Source organism: Leptonotus elevatus, chromosome 5 (genome assembly GCF_054856555.1).
Source record: "Leptonotus elevatus isolate MCC_2025b chromosome 5, RoL_Lele_1.0, whole genome shotgun sequence".
Classification (NCBI taxonomy): domain Eukaryota; kingdom Metazoa; phylum Chordata; class Actinopteri; order Syngnathiformes; family Syngnathidae; genus Leptonotus; species Leptonotus elevatus.
In genome coordinates this window covers 15,145,829-15,164,634 of record NC_141243.1, presented here as the reverse complement: position 1 = coordinate 15,164,634, position 18,806 = coordinate 15,145,829, and the positions used below count along the sequence as shown (strand labels likewise).

Here is an 18,806-nt window from a genome sequence, read left to right as displayed (position 1 = left end):
ACCCTCCGTAGTGTTTCATCTGTCGCTCCTCTTCCTTCCATTTCCTGGCCCTCATTCCTGCTTTATGGAGTTCAGTCCACTGATTTGCATCAGTTTACTGGGCAGATTTGTCCCAGCAAATAGGGCTAATGCGCTGAAGCCAGGATGTATTTACTAGTATTTATATTCGATGTCTATGGTTCTAATTTCTAACAGTCCAAGGACCATTTCAATAACCCCCCAGTTGGTGTCGATAAAGAGCTGCCATGTTGTGTCTGTGGCCACGTAGTGAAGGAGAAGAAAAATCCTGAACGCTCGCTCTCTGCAGCATAATCACATCAAGACGCCGTTGAACACTTCAGCAGTTTATCGAGAGACGTCCACCTTGCAATGAATACACTGTCAACCTGCCCATTCTCAGTAGACATACCGGAGCTGTAATGAAGGTGCCTTTTCACTTGACTCTCGTTTTAATTTCAGCTTCGTTTCGTGCTTAGATGGTTGCTAGCATGCAGCTAACATTAGCAATGTAACCCGATCTTCTCGTATCGTTGGCAACCTTATCCTGATGTTAACCTGTGCGAATGCAGTGTTGGTTACGGGATTATCTTGTCAGTGACACTAAAGGGTGTCTTTTCGCTGCCAGTAACGTCTTTAAAAAAAAAATGTAAATACTTAACTGATGTTGCTGTGCTTGTGAGGCTAAGTACGAGCACTACATATTTGTTCCTCAGTTCTTTCATTGAGTAGACAGGATATATTTACATATTAACAGGGACACCTTGTTTTCGCCCTGATTTAGGGAAAATGCATGACAGAAAATACAAATCAAGCTGAACTGGACGTGCTTCCTTTCAAATATTAGGCTGGGGCTTCGTCCGTGTGGGCTTCATGCTGTGGTCTGCTGAATGAAGTTATGGGTACTGGAGCAGTCAGAGGTCAGCAGCCAGGCTTTGGGGCAGGTGCTGGGCCCTTCAGGTTCGCCTCCAGTGCGGGGTACTCCACATACCCGCCCACTAGCTCAGGAAGTCCCAGCCTTGTGTGCAAGTCCTGTGGTCTAGCGTTCTCGGTCTTCAGGAGGAAGGTAAGTAGGACACCAGGTGCTGCTGGTGGAACCCGGTGCATGTTTATTTATTGTTCGGCCGGGTGTGAAAAGTGCAAAGTATACAACACATATCGTATATATATTGCCCGTGGGAGGGATTATAACACATCAGGCAGTTTTTGCTCAAGGTATGTATGGTTGTCATAGTGTCAAATGCGTCTATTTAAGAAACAGTATTTCAGAAACTAAAAAAAACGTTTTACTTGTGTATATATATTTTGATGTTTTTTTGTGTGCAACTCCATTTTAAGTGGTTTGTGTAGCAAATGACTGATCATTAGAGATATGTATAAATGACTAACTAGATCATTATGCTCACAACTAGTGTTTTGTTTTGATCTGGGGTTTAAATGGGCTAAATTTGATTTCATTTACACCCAGAAGCAGACAGGTTTGTTTCAATTGGGAGCACAGCGTGATCCCAGCTGATTCTTGAAACAGATGTTGAAACACGCCCCAACCCCTCCCCCCAACTCATGTTCATGTATGGCAAAGGGTCTCCTTCTGTCAAGACCTCAAGCTTGTCTCACTCGCAGTGCCGGTGGAATCCCAAAGCATGCATGCATTACTTTTTGATCTTTGTCACTTGAAAAAACAACAACATGCAGCCTGCTGTTTCTGTGCATGAAGAGCTTGAGCAGATGTTCTGCTTCTGAGGGGCTCATTAGATATCTCTTTCATTTTTGTTCCTTTTTTTTGGTCCAAATGCAGCCTTTGCATGCAGCAAACTTGTAAACGCCATTAAATGCCTTGCATGTGTAATTTCCAACGTCCTGTTTCTCTGTTCTGCCACCCCCCCCCCCCCCCCCCCCCAGCACATTTGCAGCGACTGCAAGAAGAGCTTCTGCTCTCTGTGTTCCGTGCCTCTGGAGAATGTGCGCGTATGCGCCACGTGCCATTTGCTGAAGGCAACAGCCTTCCATCGACCGCGGCTCATGCGTCTAAGGGTCAGGGACCTGCGGCAGTACTTGTTGCTCCACAACGTCCCCACCGACACTTGCAGGGAAAAAGAAGACCTGGTGGACCTGGTGCTCTGTCACCAAGGCAGTGAAGGGGAGGAGGAGGAGGAGGAGGAAGAAGAGGAGGAGCCAGACACGAGTAGCTTCCACTCGCGTTCCATGTATACGCCACCACCTTCTACCACGCAGTCTGCCTCAGAGCTGTCCCAACTCGCTGCCTCTCAGGAGGAACCGCTCAGCAGAAGTGATAGTTCTGACAGCAACCAGGTCAGTGCATGAATCTCTTTTCGACTAACTTATTCACATTTGACAAATGGAAGACAAAGGTTGTATTTGGAATCATTCACTCATTCCCTAATCTATAGTCGAGGGATGGGCGAGTATTGGTATCCGGCCGATACCAATGCCGGCCGCCCTTTTGTGGCTGTTTTACGATCTTGAACTAAAATTTTGAAAAATAGAAAATTGCCATTAATTTTATGCAATTTTAAGGAAAATGCTATTTTGGGATATATAGATATTTCTTAAAAATAATCCATCATTGATTTTTTATTTAAACAATGATCAAAATTACTAGTGGTAATGGTACCGGTGACTACTCGAGTTGAGTACTTGTACTGGTATCAGCCTGTAAAAATGCTCTACTGTAGTCACTATAGGCAATTGCATATAGGGAACAATATAATTAATTCCGCAGTTAAGAGAAATAGTTTTCGCACACTCACATGTGCCGTTAGTTATATCACAGTTCAATGTACAGGATCAACGTCAACTGGCTTACCTTCTGTGATAAATTACAAACACATGAATGTTTTTGTCAAATTGATACAAAACACTTAATGTCCATCCATGTTGTTTTGCTCTACTTATATTGAACATATTTTCATGCTACAACTTAAGCCAAAGATCCTACAATACCCCAGATTTTTTTTAAATTACTTTTCTATTGAACATCGGTTTCTAACTACTTTTCCAAGATGCATTATGGGATAGGTTGAGGGCACTTTAACTATGCTCTCTACACCTTCAAAAATAGCACTAAAAATAGCAAACTCCCTATACAAGGCACAAAATAGTGGCAACACAACAACACACCGAATTGAGCAATTGCGAGCTAATTACAGTTGGCGCAACAACAGGAACAAGCGGATTGCCCTCGCCTATTCATTGACTGCACTCGTGCATTTGGTAACAGAGACTCTCCACACTTCACTTTTTAGCCACATGTATGTATTAAATTCTATATATGGTTAAATAAAACACACTATATATAATATTTTGGCACGGCTTGGCGCAAACCGCTAAATCTGGCTTTCGTAACAAAACGATCGCCGGTTAGCCACTCACGAAAATTAGTTGCAGAACCCTAAACGCTGCCGCCCTGCTACGATAATGGTTAACTGTCAGGATCCACTATAAATATGTGAACTGCTTTGAGACCACTAAACCTTTCTATAAAAGGAGGGAGGGAGCCAATATGCTTAAGGTATCATGCCCTGGCTAAGAATGACTAATCCAGCTCGTCATTAGGCTGCCTGCTCCTTTGCACGTCGTCAAGAGGAATGTCCTCTTTATGTTCTGATGCAGGACATCGGTGATGCCACGTCAGTGTCGCTCCTCAACTTGGACCCCGGTGAACACACACCTGAGGTAATCCGGGCGCTGATCTTTTGTGGACACGTTGGTGCAGTTGACGTGAATGCTGAACATCTCGAGCGTTGTGCCGCTTCAGACGAGCCCTCAGACGCAGCGTCTGCTCCGAGCGTCGCTCTCGGACATCTCCAGCGTGGGTGACATCGAGGGCCTCTCGGTCAGGCAGTTGAAGGAGATCCTGGCCAGGAACTTTGTCAACTATTCAGGGTGCTGTGAGAAGTGGGAGCTGGTGGAGCGGGTCGGCAGACTTTACAGAGAGACGGAGGAGAATAGGAAGTCATGTGGGTATTTGTTTGGCTACACAGGAAAAAAAAAAATAGATATATGATGGGATATATGTGACTCATTTCTTTTTTTAATTTCTTGCAGTGGAAAATGTGAGCAGTACTGTAACCAAAGGTAAGCGCTTAGATTGTGCTGCATTTGCACACCCTGCTTTCAACCACATACTGGACTGTAGTGGTTCTTAACCTTGTTGGAGGTACTGAAACCTCACCAGTTTTCTGTGCACAACTCTTCTTTATTGAAAAATCAAATAGGATTATTTTTTTGTTCAAATGAAAGCCATTAGGTGTAGGGTTTATTGAACATGGAGAGTAGCCTTTCCAACAACCAACACAGGGGCAGCAGGTACAATGAAAACGGCAGAGGCCCCAGAATTGAACCCTGTGGAACACCTAGGGTGAGTGTCCTGACCTACGCCGAATCTCTCGGGTTTAATTACCCAGGTTGAGAACCACTGCTGTACTGTATGGTTAAAACTTATTACAGGTGATCTCGAAATGATGCTCAAATTTCTCTTACTTTAATTCTTCCACACTTAAGTGGTGGCCTTCCCCCCTCCTATCTGCAATGGGGCCATTGGAGGTAAGGTAGTCTCTTAAATGTGCTCCCATCATCTGAGAAACAGCATCTATCGTGTTCATCATCATTATCAAACCCACTTTTGCATATTCACATTACATCCTCTTTGTGAAATTCTTGCATGTAGTTCATTTTAAGGCAGAATGTAATTTACTCTGAGAGTCTTTGGTAATGCTTGTTTATTTCTTTTCACACTAAAAGGCAAATTGAACCATTTAAATTGGCCTCTTTGTGACGGTCTTGCCACACTGAATCTACAATAAAACACAAGTCATCTTGTTAGCTTAAGCAAAGCTAATCATGCAATGTAGGCCTATTACCAGTTCAACTCCAACTGCATTCTTTAACATAGCCAGCAGGGGGCAATTCCACTACTGTAATATGCATCCTTGGAATGTGTTGTTTCTGTATTGTTGTCATTTCCAGTTTGTTACCACCAACCAAACGACCACCCCAACTCTTGATTAAACAAGACGAACGAAGCTTTTGAATGTCGATTCTTTCTTTTTTTTGCAGACGGTGACAAGGGTCCGCCGATGTTCCTGGACGAGAACCTGTGCAGGATCTGCATGGACGCCGTGATCGACTGCGTTCTGCTGGAGTGCGGCCACATGGTGACCTGCACCAAGTGCGGCAAGAGGATGAGCGAGTGCCCCATCTGCAGGCAGTACGTCGTGAGGGCCGTGCACGTCTTCAAGTCCTAACGCAACTTCAACAGCGGCAGTTCGACTCAGACGGTACCTTAAATCAACCATGCAGATCACATCCTCTCAGTCCCCTTTGTGTGCATGTTTCAAGTTTGTATTGGCCTATTTTCACACCATTTGCACATTTGGAAGTATGCTTTTGCAGTTGAGAAACATTCCTGATGTTAACATATCTCTTTCAACATAAAGAATGTTGAATCTGGGCGCACTCCTCTCCCTCAGTTCTGCCTATAAATGTAGCCATTCTTGTGTAGACAGAAACACCTCTTTACACAACTGCTGCAAATAACTACATAACTTAGTAACATCAAGGATGCACACAGACGTAGACGGTACGCAAATGGTGCCAAATAACCGGTGTGACTTGATGCTCCTCACTCATCATTCTTTCACTTTGGTGGGCGAGTTTGTGGCTATTTAGCTCACTCATCAGTTTATGAGCGGTAGTCGGGGCCGATGATGTGATGTTTAGCAATTCGTCAGTACTAACCAGATGATGCCAGTCGAGTAAAAATTATTAGAAATCACAGTAGATGTTGGTGATGGACAGTGAGGATTTGCTTTTGAAATGTTTTGTACACGCCTTTATCAAAATTCACAACATTGAGATTCTAACATAAGGTCTGTCATTACAGCAATAGTTGGTTTTCGCCATCGCCTCCGTCTCAGCACTTGAGACAAAAATCGGTGCTAGTCATCTTACCGTCATCACGATTTTCTAGTCAAACTGTGGATATAACTGAATGTTAATTTTGTTTTGGTTTACTGTCTTAAGTGAAATAAAGTGTCTTATTTTTTTTCTCAAGTAGAATTAATAAGCGTAATGACGTTAATGGATATAGGTACAGTATATATAAATGACTTGCTAATGTACATTTGCTTAAATTAATGCACATGAGAAATATATTTTTTCCATTTTATTTAACTTGTGTAAAGTAAAATATTTTAAATGTCCCTTGGATTGGAAGTGTTTGCGTCAGGTGAAGTTAAGCTGTTTAGTCCCTCATATGTCTTTTTTTCTCTCCCCCAGATATCCTTCCAACCTTTATCCCCTCAAATAATGTTCACATTTTATGTTCTTTTGCAAACCTGTATATCCTATCCATCTCTGAACCTTACCTGCACAAATGTCAAGATTGCTGCTATTACAGTAACAAAAATTTCCTTCATGAAAGGGCACTTTTCTTTTAGAGGGCAAATATTGTGTAAATGTTTTGTCTTTGGGACTGTTAAACGTTTTATTTTAATAAAGAGTTGTTGTTTTTAAATATATATTTCCACTTTGTTTCCTTTATCCATGATGGGGGAAAAAGTGTTAACTTGAGACAGACAAATTAATAAATGGAACGCCTATGGCAGAGAATAGACAACTTGATGGTACAAATGGAAGTATTTTAATGCATATTAGCACTGAGCTTTTGAATTTTACAAATATAAACATCACATTCACCTGAGGCGATAGCAGGTTAATCACAGCACAATACATCCCCAAATACTGTACACACAACACCGACTGCATGGAGTTATTTACACAGGTAACGTAGATAAATTGATCATTTGAACTGGTGTGCAGAACCAGATATGTAGCTTTCATTGCGTCATAGAAATCAGTGCTAAATGTGTTTTGTCAGCTTCCTGCTACTGGCTTGACCGTTAAACCAGTTCCGCGAGAACTCAACTTTGTGTAAAAGATTTGCAAATTGTCATTTGATCTAGCTCTGTCTGATAGCTATGCCAAAGACTAGTTGCTAAGCACACAAATAAATAAAAAAAAATGCAGTGAAAAATAAATAAATGCTTAAATCCCATAAACCACAACTCAAACTGTAAAAATAATAATAATAAACTGAAGACGAAATGACGCTTTAGACACGTGAGATTTGTTAACTCTGTCATTGAAATACATCCTACATGTCCAGGAACTATACCATAACTTAATGTACTGTTTGTGTGTATGTACACAGTTAACATGTTTCATGTAAAGTGTCGCCATGTCAAACTGATTTTTGGGCCACAGAAAGGAAGAGAACTTGAGAATGGCACTACGCTTGGTTGACACACTGGATTGCCTTCCTCAGAAAATTTGCTCCCAAGCAACAGTGAACATACTGTAAACTTTTGTTTGTATAAAAATACTGCTTTCAAATATTTGAGGAACAAAATCAAAACAACTGAACAGTCAGTTACAAGCAAGTTTCTTTTTTATATGTATATGTAGAAATACAATCAACACAAACATGCTAGTTCTTTCCACCTTTCTCTGGTCCATCTCCTTAGTCTGACTCCTTTAACTGTGACATCGTTTCAGAGATCTAACGCAGGCCCAGTATAAAAAAAACAAAAAAAAGTCCCAATAAGTGCAAATTGTCATTCGATCCATTTGATTATTGTGAACTAGCTCGTCTTCTGCAGCAGTTTATCCTCCTTCAGTCTAAATGGAACGCTTACGGACATTTCGGCGATGAACCTTTCGCAGCCCACCTTGGTCACCTGCTTGCAGAAGCGAAGGTCAATCTGGCAGATGCTCCCACATCGCTTGAAAAAGTTCAAGGAATGATCTGTGACCCGGTTACAAACTAGACAAGGGAAAAAAGAATGCTAATGAGTGAATTTGGATTAGGAAAAGTCTAAATTAAGTATTTGACTGTTAGATTTGTACCAAGCTTGCTAAACTACACAAACTCTAGTATTTTTACCTTGTAAATCCATCCATACAATTTATTATATTGGTTATTGTGTTCATTTTAGTTTGTTTCATTTAAGATGACTCTCTTGCATTCAGGTTGTCTTAATCTGCTTTTGTGTTTAATATCGTTTGTGCATTCTGTGTGAGCTTGAACGGAACTTTTTCAAGCTCTTATCAAAAGATGCCCTTGGCTGCTGCCCTTACCTGACAGATTGATTTCTGTGAGTGAGTCTCGAGTGGTGGTCCCTGCCGCTGTCAGCAGGTTGACCGACTGGTCGTTGACGTGGTTACAGTAGCTCAGGTCCAGCCGGGAAAGCAGAGGCATCTGGCGAATGATTAGGCGTAGTGACGTGTCGGTGATGTCCAGGCCTGCCAGACGCAGATCCTCCACATTGCGCAATTTGCAGCGGTTATCCAGCTGACCTGTCCATCAGTCACATGCGCACACGTTAACTTGGCTCTACTTGTGTGCTAAAGTTAGCACAGATGATGTATGTCACATACGCAAGTCAAAAGTCTCAAGTATTAAGTTCAGTGTCATCGCCCTATTGTCTAGCCCTTGAATGTGTTTTCAATAAACACATAACCAGATTGAAGCTTAGTTCAAATGAGCCAGCTGTCAGATAGCTAAACTGAACGTAGCTTCTCTATCGTATATCTTTGTGGGTTTTAAAGTGACAGATAAACTGAGATGATGTCAAGGATGTGTCTCAGATGCAAACGTGGCATGTTGCAATTCTGTTTTCCCCCCATCTTGAATCCAAATGAAATCATGTTCAACACTCCCGTCATAATATGCATTTCTTGAAATGACCTCTGCACTCAACATCATAGCACACTGGTGGGTTGCCAGGTTAGCACACAATACACAAAAACTAAACAAATGGGACATTTATCTTCAACATGTAGATTAAAAAAAAAAAATAACCGTGCAAAATGTATGAAATGTAATTAACGTCAGTCCTAAAATTGGGGGCTTTGCCTCATGAAGAATCTTGGGACAGATCATAAAAACCTAACATGACGTTTCATCCAATTAGCATAGTCAAATGAGATACTTGGATGAAAAACACAACTGATGATATTAAGTGACTTTGCTCCACTGACCTGGCCTGTTGTCTGTGGGAGGGGACAAGAGATCCCTCATCTGTGCATCCTTGAGCCCCTCCACCCACTGGACGTCCAATGTTCGTAGTAGCGGGCAGCTGGAGGTGCAGAGTGCAGATACAGCCGCCCACGAGCACCCCGATAACTTTAACACTCGCAGACCTGCCAGACACAGCAGCCATTTTACTTTCGCACACAGCCAGCGTCAAAGCTAGAAAAAAAAAGTCTGCATCCTTAACCTCAGCAATGCCCGGTGATAAGGTACCTGGCAATCTGTTAATGAGCCAGCTCAATTGTTTCTTGGAAATGTTGGTCCAGCTCAGGTCCAGGGTGAGCGGCTGTCGCCGAATGATCCCGCTCAGCATGAGCGGCGTGATGGACGTGCAGCGGTTTAGATCGATCGTTGTCCACAGTCTTTTATCGCAGCACCTGCACATCAGAAATAAGACAGTTGGGGAAGGGGGGTCTGGACCCTGGCCTTAACATGCAGCACAGTTTACTGCATGTGGCAGCCTCGCAACAAACAACACCAGCTGCTTACAAATGAATGAATTTTAAGAGTGTGTGAAACAACATGAGTACATAGGTTCAACTGAAACCGGGTATAGGTAGTCTGGTTTCTATCGTTCAGCTTGGTGCTTCGAGCACGGTGCAACCAAAAGACCATCACGACTTCTTGATGGAGTGTTAGTGTAACTGGCATAAACATGCTTTTGTTTGTTTGTTTGTTTTACTGTTAGCTAGTTTCCACCAAGCGGTTGAGGTTTGGAACAGAAAACGCAGATTTTCAATTGGCAATCAAAAAGCCAAAATGTGATTTAAAAAAAGGATATTTTTATATTATTATTTTTTTTTCCTTAGATGAAAAATACAACATTGAAAAAAACAAGTCAAAGGATTGGGTTTGATTTTAAAATGTAATTAGTTTACGTAATCTGGCTGTTTGGTAAAAAGCATTATGAAGCTATGTTAGCTTAGTTGTCAGTATGTTTAAGATTTTTAAAAAATGACTCACTTTATAGTTTTTCAATTGCCAATTGGAAATGTTATTGATCATCTAATCTTAAAAGTCTCCAGGTACGAGTTCAGTGGTTCTAAACCTTGTTGAGTGAACCTCACTAGTTTAGTATGTGCATACACCGAAATCCTTTTTATTGAAAATCCCCCCCCCCCCCCGTTCCATTAGGAAATGTAATTTATTTCAAATTCAGGAGAAAGGAATAAGTATTGGTGAAGAAAATTAACAGGGAGAGTAGCCTCTATCAACTCTATAGAGAACTTTAAAACAACCACCGCAGTTTTTCCTTTTTTTTTTTAAAGATTGAACCTATGGGCAGCAGATACATTGACAACAGCAAAGGCCCCAGAATTGAACCCTGTGGAACACCTTAAGGCCTAGATACACCAATTTGATGTTGGGAGTCGGACAGCGTTGGTGTATAAATGTGTTAAGTGTATAAATTACTGTTGTAAAGTCGGATCGAGTTCGGGGGCCGTTTTCAGCAAATTCGACATGTTGAATCGGAGTCGGGGCATTTGATTACGGTGATTGGCTAGCGAATCAGCGCACGGGGCAAGAAGAGAAAGTGACGAACGCGGATAAACAGTACTGATGGAAAGCCTGGACCATTTTTTGTTGTTGCTTATTTTGCGCATCGCCACCCTGCTGTACCCTCCGCATTTGAACGTACAATGTCTGTCTGGACAGAAGCTCGGGAAGATGACTTCAAGAGAGACCGGCATTGTATGATATTACCGTTAAAGGGTATCCCGACAAAGGTATGAAAGCCAAACTATGGCATGACATGAGGACGCGGCTGGATATAGCAGGTAGGATTTACTTTTATACTTGAAAAGTATAGCAACTGTTTGTAATTAGTAAATATAATTACTTTTTCACTTGTTTACCTTTTTATATCCCGCCCCCGTAAAGAGGTTGCCGGTTGCCTTTAGGAATAATGACTACCGCCGCCGATGGTATGGAGGGGAATTACTTATCACGCATGCTCTGAAGGTACGTAATAGTCGGGGTCGATGCGGTGTGTATTTATGTCATTTTTCTACGCGACGTGCCGACGTCTGGGCTGACGCCACGGGGTAGGCGTTGGTTACATTTGGCCGACGTCGGATTGGTGTATCTAGGCCTTTCCGTTCCGTTCATATTGCACATATTCATTCGACCACTATCTTTATATATATATATATATATATTATTTTTTTGCTAGACATGGCTAGTATGAAGAGATTACAATAACAAAATCACACGATGCACCATCACAACAAACACAAGTTGACGACTATATATCAGGTGTGTGTCTTGACCTCAGTCGAACCCTGACTGACTCACCAATGGAACTCAGGTTAAGATTCACTGCATTAGTTGCTCTCCAACTAGCACCCCTAACCTCTTTATGATTATTATTATTATTATTATTATTATCTTTAATGCAAGTTTAGCTGTGTGTTCCATTTACCATCTGTTCCAGGTCTTGGACACTCTCATGCAGCAGCAGAGCTCTTGATGTGTGAGGTGGTTGAAAATTTTCATCCAGACCTCCCGCTGGAGGACATGCATTTTGCCATCTTTCAGAGGCAGTCTGTCGGGTGGCGGGCTTATTGGCGGGGGCCGGATGACGTGTCGCTCCATTTGGACACACTTAGGTGGCGAGCGCGGAGGCATCGGCCGGGTGGTCGGCGTGCTCCTGTTAAAGCCCAGCGGAGTGATCTGACTCGGGTAGAAGTGGCGCAGTTCCCAGGGGGTGCCGTTCATCTCCTTGGTCTTCAGGTGGGACCTCTGCTCGCCTATGTCATTGCTGTTCCGGAACAACCTCTTGGGCTCCTCGTTTTCAGACTCCGGCTCCACCTTAAGAGGCTGGCGGTTCTCATTGGCCAGGCAGTCTTCGCTGTTGTGGATTTCCTGGTTCAGTGCTTTGCTCAGCTCTCTGCTGAGCTCCCGGTTAGGTAAACGCCGTTTGCGACGAGCTTTGGGACGAGGGCCTTTTTCCTGGGTCTCACTCCCGCCTTCGCTGCTTGGGCCGGCTTGCGGCGAGCTGCAGTGGGAGTGGTCACTGTCCACAATCGGCATTTTGAGGGAGGAATTCAAAAGATCGTTCTTATAGTCTCTGTCATCTGTTAAGTCGTCACCGCCGCCCAAGCGGCCGTTTCGCTCTACAAAACCCCGGAAATGAAGTTCCCGTCCATCCTCATCATCGTCCTCGTATCCATCTTCCTCCTCTATCTTAATTTGCTGCAGGATTTTCGAAAAAGACGGTTCCTCTGATCTTTCCTATAAGAAACAAAATGACATGATACTTTGGCTATCTGAAATCTATTTGTTACTAAATTAAAACGTTAGCATAAAGGAACATTGACACATGACTGTAACATTTTGTTGGCACTTACTGTAGGAAGGCCTAACATTCCCTGTATGGGAAGTTGGGAGTCTCTGACACCAACCTTCTTCCTTCCTCTGAAATCATCATCGTCCTCTTCATCAAAGAGTTTCCTCTTCTTCCTCAGTTTATCCTCGAGCCGGGGTCGGGGAATGCCGCTAGGGGACAACAGCGGCGGCTGCCGGTAAAAAGGCTCCTCAGGTCGATGCCTGGGTGTCTCCTCTCTGTCAGGTCTTCTCTTGACTGAAGAAGACATGTCCCCCTCCTCCTTCATAGGCTTCTGTTCCCTCAGCAGAGAGCCAGGGAGGTTGGAGGCGTACTTGAACCCTGGACCCCTTTTTTGCTTTAATACCAAAAGGGGCAAAAACGTGCGAGACAACTTTATACCTTTAGCCTATTGCTCCTCATACATTCAAAATCTTTACAGTTAGGACATCAGGAATTGTAAGCTGTTTAAGTTTTTACTTGTTGCAAAGAAATTTTGAACATGTTCAGACAAATTTTCACTGTCTGCGAAGATCTTTTAAAACCTTTGACGAACCCTGACAAAAAGCCTATATTAGCTATATTTGCATGCATTTGTTGCCCAGTGAGATACGGGTAACTTTTCATTTATGGATTTATTAAAATATCCACTATAAAAAAAAATTATGCTGACGCTGGGAACTCCCTACAATAAAAATGTTGTTAAAATTAAGAATTTATGTTGAATTTTAGGAAAACTTTAGGTAGCCTTTTACTTGCTTAGTTTTTAATTTAGTTTAACAATTTTAAACAAAGCTGTCTATTCTTTGAAATTTTGGCTTTAAGCAAACATGCATAAAGTTGTTTTGGTTTTTTTACACTAATATTTTCTTTTTTACTGCAAATGAATATCGGCTTGAAATATCGGTTATAGGCCTCATTGACTACTAATTATCAGCATCAGTCCTGAAAAATAAACATCGGTCTATCACTATCAAAAATATACAAAGCAACTGCTCTTTATGACTGTGAAACTATTTTTCAGAGTGAAAATAACATCCTGACCTATGATTCATCAAACAACTGTGTCCTAATCTAAAGCCGCCTCCCACTTGTACTCACTTTTCCACTCTTTCCAGCATGGTTGCACTTAGGACATTCCCAGCAGTTTGGAAGCTCGTCGTTCACCACGCCTGAAGCATCGCTCACCTAACAGGTCGGCAGGAAAAAAGAAAAGAAAAAGCAACAATAAAACAACAATAATCATGTCCAAGGTACAGTTTGCGTCATAAAGAAAGTGAAAGTGAGTGTGATGTGGGCCTGTTTAACAGTTAAACATCAGCCATTAATGTGCGGAATGCAACCGTGAACATTTTGTAAAAGAGAAGTGGGTGTGCTCACACGTGTAACAATTGGAGACAATTTCCAGTGATACACAACTGTTTGTTTAACTACTTTAAGCAAAGATATGCTAGCTAGCTAAATATTGTGCAGGTTCTCTCTTAAACGTTGAAGCATGTGATGATGTCACACTCACAAGACATCAGATGAAAACCTGTTGATAGTTCAAGCACCTTCAGTCAAAACCATTGAGTCACTCCTGTGAGTTTATGATGACCTGGCATTCTTGGCATAAGACTAAACTCATGAATCACCGGATGAGTGATTTGACTGAGGGGGAGTTGGCGTTCTCAGGCTGCCTACCTTGAGGCAGTTGGGATGGACAATTTCGTTGCAGATTGAACATTCCATTAACATGAAGTTGAACTTGTCATCTTCTTCCTCCAGCGTATCCTCCTTCCCTGCTTCCTTACACACCACGCATACTGCCGTGTGGGGCAAGACAGGCTGTATTGGGAAAGGCAGAGTGGAGATTATTTTATTCTGAAATGAGGACTGTCATTTACAAGTCAACGTCTTACATGTATTGTTTACACACATTTGTAACTTATTAATGGAGGTGTGTGGTAAATGGTGATGGCTCAAAATAAAATGGACTTCCACCCCTGCCAGTGCTATCCAATCCATGCCATTTGAATGAAAAAGAAAAGGCAAAAGCCGACTCACTGCTATGCACTGTCTCATAATGCAGGACTGTTTCATGCGCCCCGGACCACCAAACTTCTTCATGTCCTTGCAAAAGTGACACTCGCCACACTCTGTCCGCATGCACGCCTCACACTTTCGGCAACGCGTTCTCCTCCGTCTGGCTCCTGACGAGCTACGACTGGATGGTAGTTTAACAGCCGACGGTGTTGCCATCTTGGGCTTCGGACGATTGGCTGCACGCTGCTGCAAGAGTAACAAACAATGGGATGATAAATACCTTTGGCAAATACGACACACAATACCATTTACGTGATTCAGTACATTCTCCTGTATATGAGTCAACAGAGGAGCTTGCTTTTTAGCAGGATGATGAATTACAAATAGATTGTAAGACTCGGCAAAACAGTATAAAAAAAAAAAAGCCCAGCTATAACTAAAACGTGATATACAACAGTCAAATATCATTCCCATGTGGATTTCTATCATCTCCTTTAATACCTCTCTGGTTGCTATGGAAAGATGGTAAATCACTGAGGGGGGAAAAAAGAAGACAAATCACAGGCCTTACATAGACTCCTTTTCCAACTGGAGACGTTACCTAGGCAACACGCTCGCCTTTCTGCTGGTGGATATGATTCTTAAGGACTGCAGGGGATGCATGAAAAATGATATTGCAGAGATTTGTGGTTTACGTAAGGCATTCAATTATTGTATACCTGTTAATAATAATAATAACAATAACAACAATAGTGTCATTATTATAGCCATTTGAAATGAATGACATTTAAACACCCAGAAAATCAATCTAGTCATTTATACACTTGTCCCTAACTGATTACTATTTGTCACTCAGCGGAACTTATTAAAAGCTGTTGTGGAAAAATGAGACGTTAAAACTGCTTCAGCAGGTTAGCCGTGCATGCGTCTCTTCAAAGCATTTCGTTAAGCCAAACGGTGTCTTGTCAGCCGACTGTCAAGACATTCCAGGTAAAAGACAACCCCAAGTGTTGTGCTTATCTGGCACTTTTAAACAACTGCAAAGCCGCTTTCAGTTGACTGTAACAGACGTTATCCAAGATCATTTACGCTGCCGTGATTATCAAGTGAAAACATGTTCCTTCATGTTGAACAGAAACAACTCATATCTGTCCACAGTAGCATTTTGTATGATGGACGTCTGTGTACATCTGTACAAAAAGTTCAAATAAATCCTCAAATAACAAAGATACCTTTTCTTATTATCCGTTTGTCTTTACACACTCAAGAAGGGAATCAATCATTGTATTTTATGTCTATTAATAAGGGTGAGGTCATGGTGGGTGTGGTGGCGCACTGGAGTGAATCATATTAAAATAGCTTTTGACGCTTCAATATGTTCACATGGAATTTTGAAATCATCTTTAAATTATGCAACACTACGACATCATAGGGCAAATGCAAGTAGGGGTCAAATTGTTTCATAATTGTTACTCAGCATTATTATTGCTGACCTCATGGTAAGGGGCGGGGCTGTACATTTTCCTGTCTATGCCATAAACAAAATAAACCAGCAACAATCTCAGTTCCCCTGACACCATTTAAAGTGTTGGAAAACTTACCTCACTATACTTGGGGAAAAAAAAGAAAAGACAATCCCTGTTACAGAGTATCAAGCATCCATGCTTCATTTTTAGCTACTGTTTTTCTTAGTCCAAACACTTTATGATGTGGCTATGAATGATGTAATAGCATTTCTATTATATTACTCAGTAAATGTCCAGTCAGACAGAGGTGAAATCTGCACTGATTATTGCTCTGATTTGCTAAGTCAATGCATATCTAAAGGATCCATGCATTAGAACTTCACATTAATATGATGTGAAGAAATTGTAATTAGCAGGAGGACAAAACCTTTTTGTAACCATAATCACACTTCAAGTTCACATTTTCCTACCCATGCCTATTAGTTTAAAAATGGGTTCAAGTTCATTCAATTTAAGTATATATTATGTATGCTCTGTTTGTTTATTTATATCCAAGTACAACAATATGTAGTATGGAATCTGCAAGCAATCATATCATCTTCCCCTTTAGATCAGAGGTAGGGCAAACTCGGTCCTCGAGGGCCGGAGTCCTGCAGGTTTTGGAGGTTTCCCTTTTCCAACACAAGCTGATTCCAATCAACGGGGTTATGCAGAGATTGCTAATGAGTTGAACATATATAAGCTGTGTTGGCGAAGGGAAATATTCAAAACCTGCAGGACTCCGGCCCTCGAGGACCGAGTGTGCCCACCCCAGCTTTAGCTGTATTTATGAATTATATTCATCACAAATACCTGTTTAGATCAGTTGGCGCACTTTACCTACTTTATGGTTGTGGGGGAAAAAAGTAATACAAATCCACAGAATGATGCACACATTTTCAAAAACATGTTTGTCCTCACAGTAGAGTACACGTGCAGTGTAACACCTACACAGCCTTGTGCCATGCATCCAATCTAAAAGCAGTTGCAACGTTACGACTAGCCAAGGGGTCACTTGGTTCTATTTGGATCAGTGTTCTCCATGCAACACAAGGAGACACACTTCATTGTTCCCTCTCCCCATCCCCCTTCCACGGCCCCTGCTTTTTGAGAACATTTGGCCCGGAGCCTTCTTAAAGACAGTGTAACTTAAGGAAGTGGGTGAAATGCACGCTTTTGCAGGAGGAAAACGCGGCAAGCAAATCGTTTAGGGGGAAAAAAACTGCGAATAACAGTAGCAGTAAGCAGTTGTGGTTCCAATGACACGTGAGTCAAAATGTCACCGCCGTGTGAAACTTAAGCGGTTGCTTTCAAGGCTGGACAGTGCAAAATGGGTCAGTTGTGGCAGCAGATCGACGGTGACCAGAGAGGACACGGTGTTTTGACGCTCGGAGTTTATAGCTTGATAAACATAACTGGTTGGTTGATCTAAAAATCAATGTAAATGCTGGCTGGTGCATGTACAAAAAAATTAAAATAAAATATGATGCTTAAATAAAGGTTTCGAGCACATATTTGCCCTTTGAATTCGCCAGGACAGCGGGGTAGCGCTTGAGGATACAACAGTGTGCTCAGGTAATTGAGGGGGGAAAACACAACTGTGTTAACAATACTCTTTTTAATCTTACGCTTAAATTTACATTCACATCACAGATCGATGTGTACTAAGAGTACGCTTAGGTTAATCCATCAGCTCTGACCTGTTCGGACTCTGAATCATATTCCTCATCGTCTCCACTCAATGACAAGGCCATGGCTCCGCGCTCATCGTTGGTGAAACGCAGAAAAATCTAATATGGCTGAACAAGACTCGAGAGAACACAGCGCACTCCCCCCTCCTTCCCATCACACCAACATGCAAGCCAGCTGGCAGAGTGCACTAGGTTGAGTTCAATGCATTCCCAAAACGTAGGAAAGTTTCATAGTCATTCCCTCTTTAAGAAACACACTACTTAAAAATAATAATAATAAGTCTGTAGGAGCAAAATGACAGGTTTTATATGCGTGTGTATATATGTATTTATTTTTTAGTGTTCAGATTTATTTATACCGAGATACATTTAGGAAAGGTCAATGTCGTTACCGAGGACCTTGAATGTGACATTAAATAACCCGGAAATGAAGAGAAGTCATTAACTAAAGATTGTTCATCATAAACACACGTCATTTTTTGCTTTGATATTCGGTTTCGGTGCTGTCAATTATTTAACTTTACTTTGACGTAGTTGAATGAGTCGCTGATCATGATTTGAAGTAGAGATGGGAACCGTACGTTATCGTGTTGTACAGTAATAACAGAGTTGAAAATCCCCGCAATTATTTCCACCAATATACGAAGCATTTGATCTACGTAAACTGTGACCCAAAAATGGTAACAATTGTACAAATATGCAATGTCATGCAGTGTTATGCAAACTTGAAATTCGAGTATGTAGTAATCTAGCAGGGTGGACGAGTGGTGTCTTGAGTCCTTATCACGTGCAGGGCCAGGTTGGATATGTTTTTTTCTTCCCTGGGGGGGTTCAAACATTTTATTAGCCCAACCCCCATTCATGTGTCGAGTGCAGAAAGGGGGAATTTAACGGTGATCATTCGTCATTTGTGTTAAAAACTGTCATAGTTGAAATTATCTCCATGAAAAACAAGGTGCATTACAGAGCGAGTAATTACCCCTTCCCAATATCCAAACAATTTACTCAATCACTTAAAGGTACACCACAAGTACAACTTACATTTAACTGTAAAAAGTGTCTGTGTTCCTAGCTAGGCTTGATGAAAATCCTCAAGTCATTCATGTTCAAAGAGGTTGATTGTTAATTAAATTCTCAAGGTCATGCAC

At 41.8% G+C, this 18,806-nt stretch overlaps 2 protein-coding genes across 6 annotated transcripts; one reads left to right on the top strand and one right to left on the bottom strand.

The window, feature by feature from the left end:
• Window positions 1–148: 148 nt before the first annotated feature.
• Window positions 149–6,533, top strand: rnf34a (ring finger protein 34a). Of its 2 annotated transcripts, XM_086075953.1 has the most exons (8): window positions 149–425; window positions 845–1,063; window positions 1,900–2,310; window positions 3,631–3,693; window positions 3,776–3,977; window positions 4,066–4,095; window positions 4,522–4,563; window positions 5,077–6,533. In XM_086075953.1, the coding sequence occupies exons 1-8, from the start codon at window positions 420–422 to the stop codon at window positions 5,262–5,264; spliced, it is 1,161 nt and encodes a 386-aa protein (XP_085932079.1). In that variant the 5' UTR covers window positions 149–419; the 3' UTR covers window positions 5,265–6,533. The 2 variants fall into 2 exon arrangements, with proteins under 2 accessions (XP_085932079.1, XP_085932080.1); XM_086075954.1 differs by lacking the exon at window positions 4,522–4,563 and having other exon boundaries at window positions 155–425; window positions 5,077–6,532.
• Window positions 6,534–6,638: 105 nt separating this feature from the next.
• Window positions 6,639–17,817, bottom strand: kdm2ba (lysine (K)-specific demethylase 2Ba). Of its 4 annotated transcripts, none has more exons than XM_086075949.1 (10): window positions 17,668–17,817; window positions 14,484–14,708; window positions 14,121–14,264; window positions 13,539–13,625; window positions 12,463–12,804; window positions 11,535–12,346; window positions 9,326–9,489; window positions 9,061–9,222; window positions 8,158–8,376; window positions 6,639–7,843 (listed from the first exon to the last, which is right to left on the bottom strand). In XM_086075949.1, the coding sequence occupies exons 1-10, from the start codon at window positions 17,719–17,721 to the stop codon at window positions 7,662–7,664; spliced, it is 2,391 nt and encodes a 796-aa protein (XP_085932075.1). In that variant the 5' UTR covers window positions 17,722–17,817; the 3' UTR covers window positions 6,639–7,661. The 4 variants fall into 4 exon arrangements, with proteins under 4 accessions (XP_085932075.1, XP_085932078.1, XP_085932077.1 ...); XM_086075952.1 differs by having other exon boundaries at window positions 12,517–12,804; XM_086075951.1 differs by having other exon boundaries at window positions 12,463–12,795.
• Window positions 17,818–18,806: the final 989 nt, after the last annotated feature.

Coding starts and splice junctions, on each gene's coding strand:
- rnf34a (XM_086075953.1), top strand. Junction 3,694..3,775: donor CCGGTGAACACACACCTGAG/GTAATCCGGGCG, acceptor GTGCCGCTTCAG/ACGAGCCCTCAGACGCAGCG. Junction 3,978..4,065: donor GGAGGAGAATAGGAAGTCAT/GTGGGTATTTGT, acceptor AATTTCTTGCAG/TGGAAAATGTGAGCAGTACT.
- kdm2ba (XM_086075949.1), bottom strand. CDS start 17,721: ATGGCCTTGTCATTGAGTGGAGACGATGAGGAATATGATTCAGAGTCC. Junction 14,709..17,667: donor ATGATTCAGAGTCCGAACAG/GTCAGAGCTGAT, acceptor TTACTCTTGCAG/CAGCGTGCAGCCAATCGTCC. Junction 12,347..12,462: donor GAATGTTAGGCCTTCCTACA/GTAAGTGCCAAC, acceptor TGTTTCTTATAG/GAAAGATCAGAGGAACCGTC.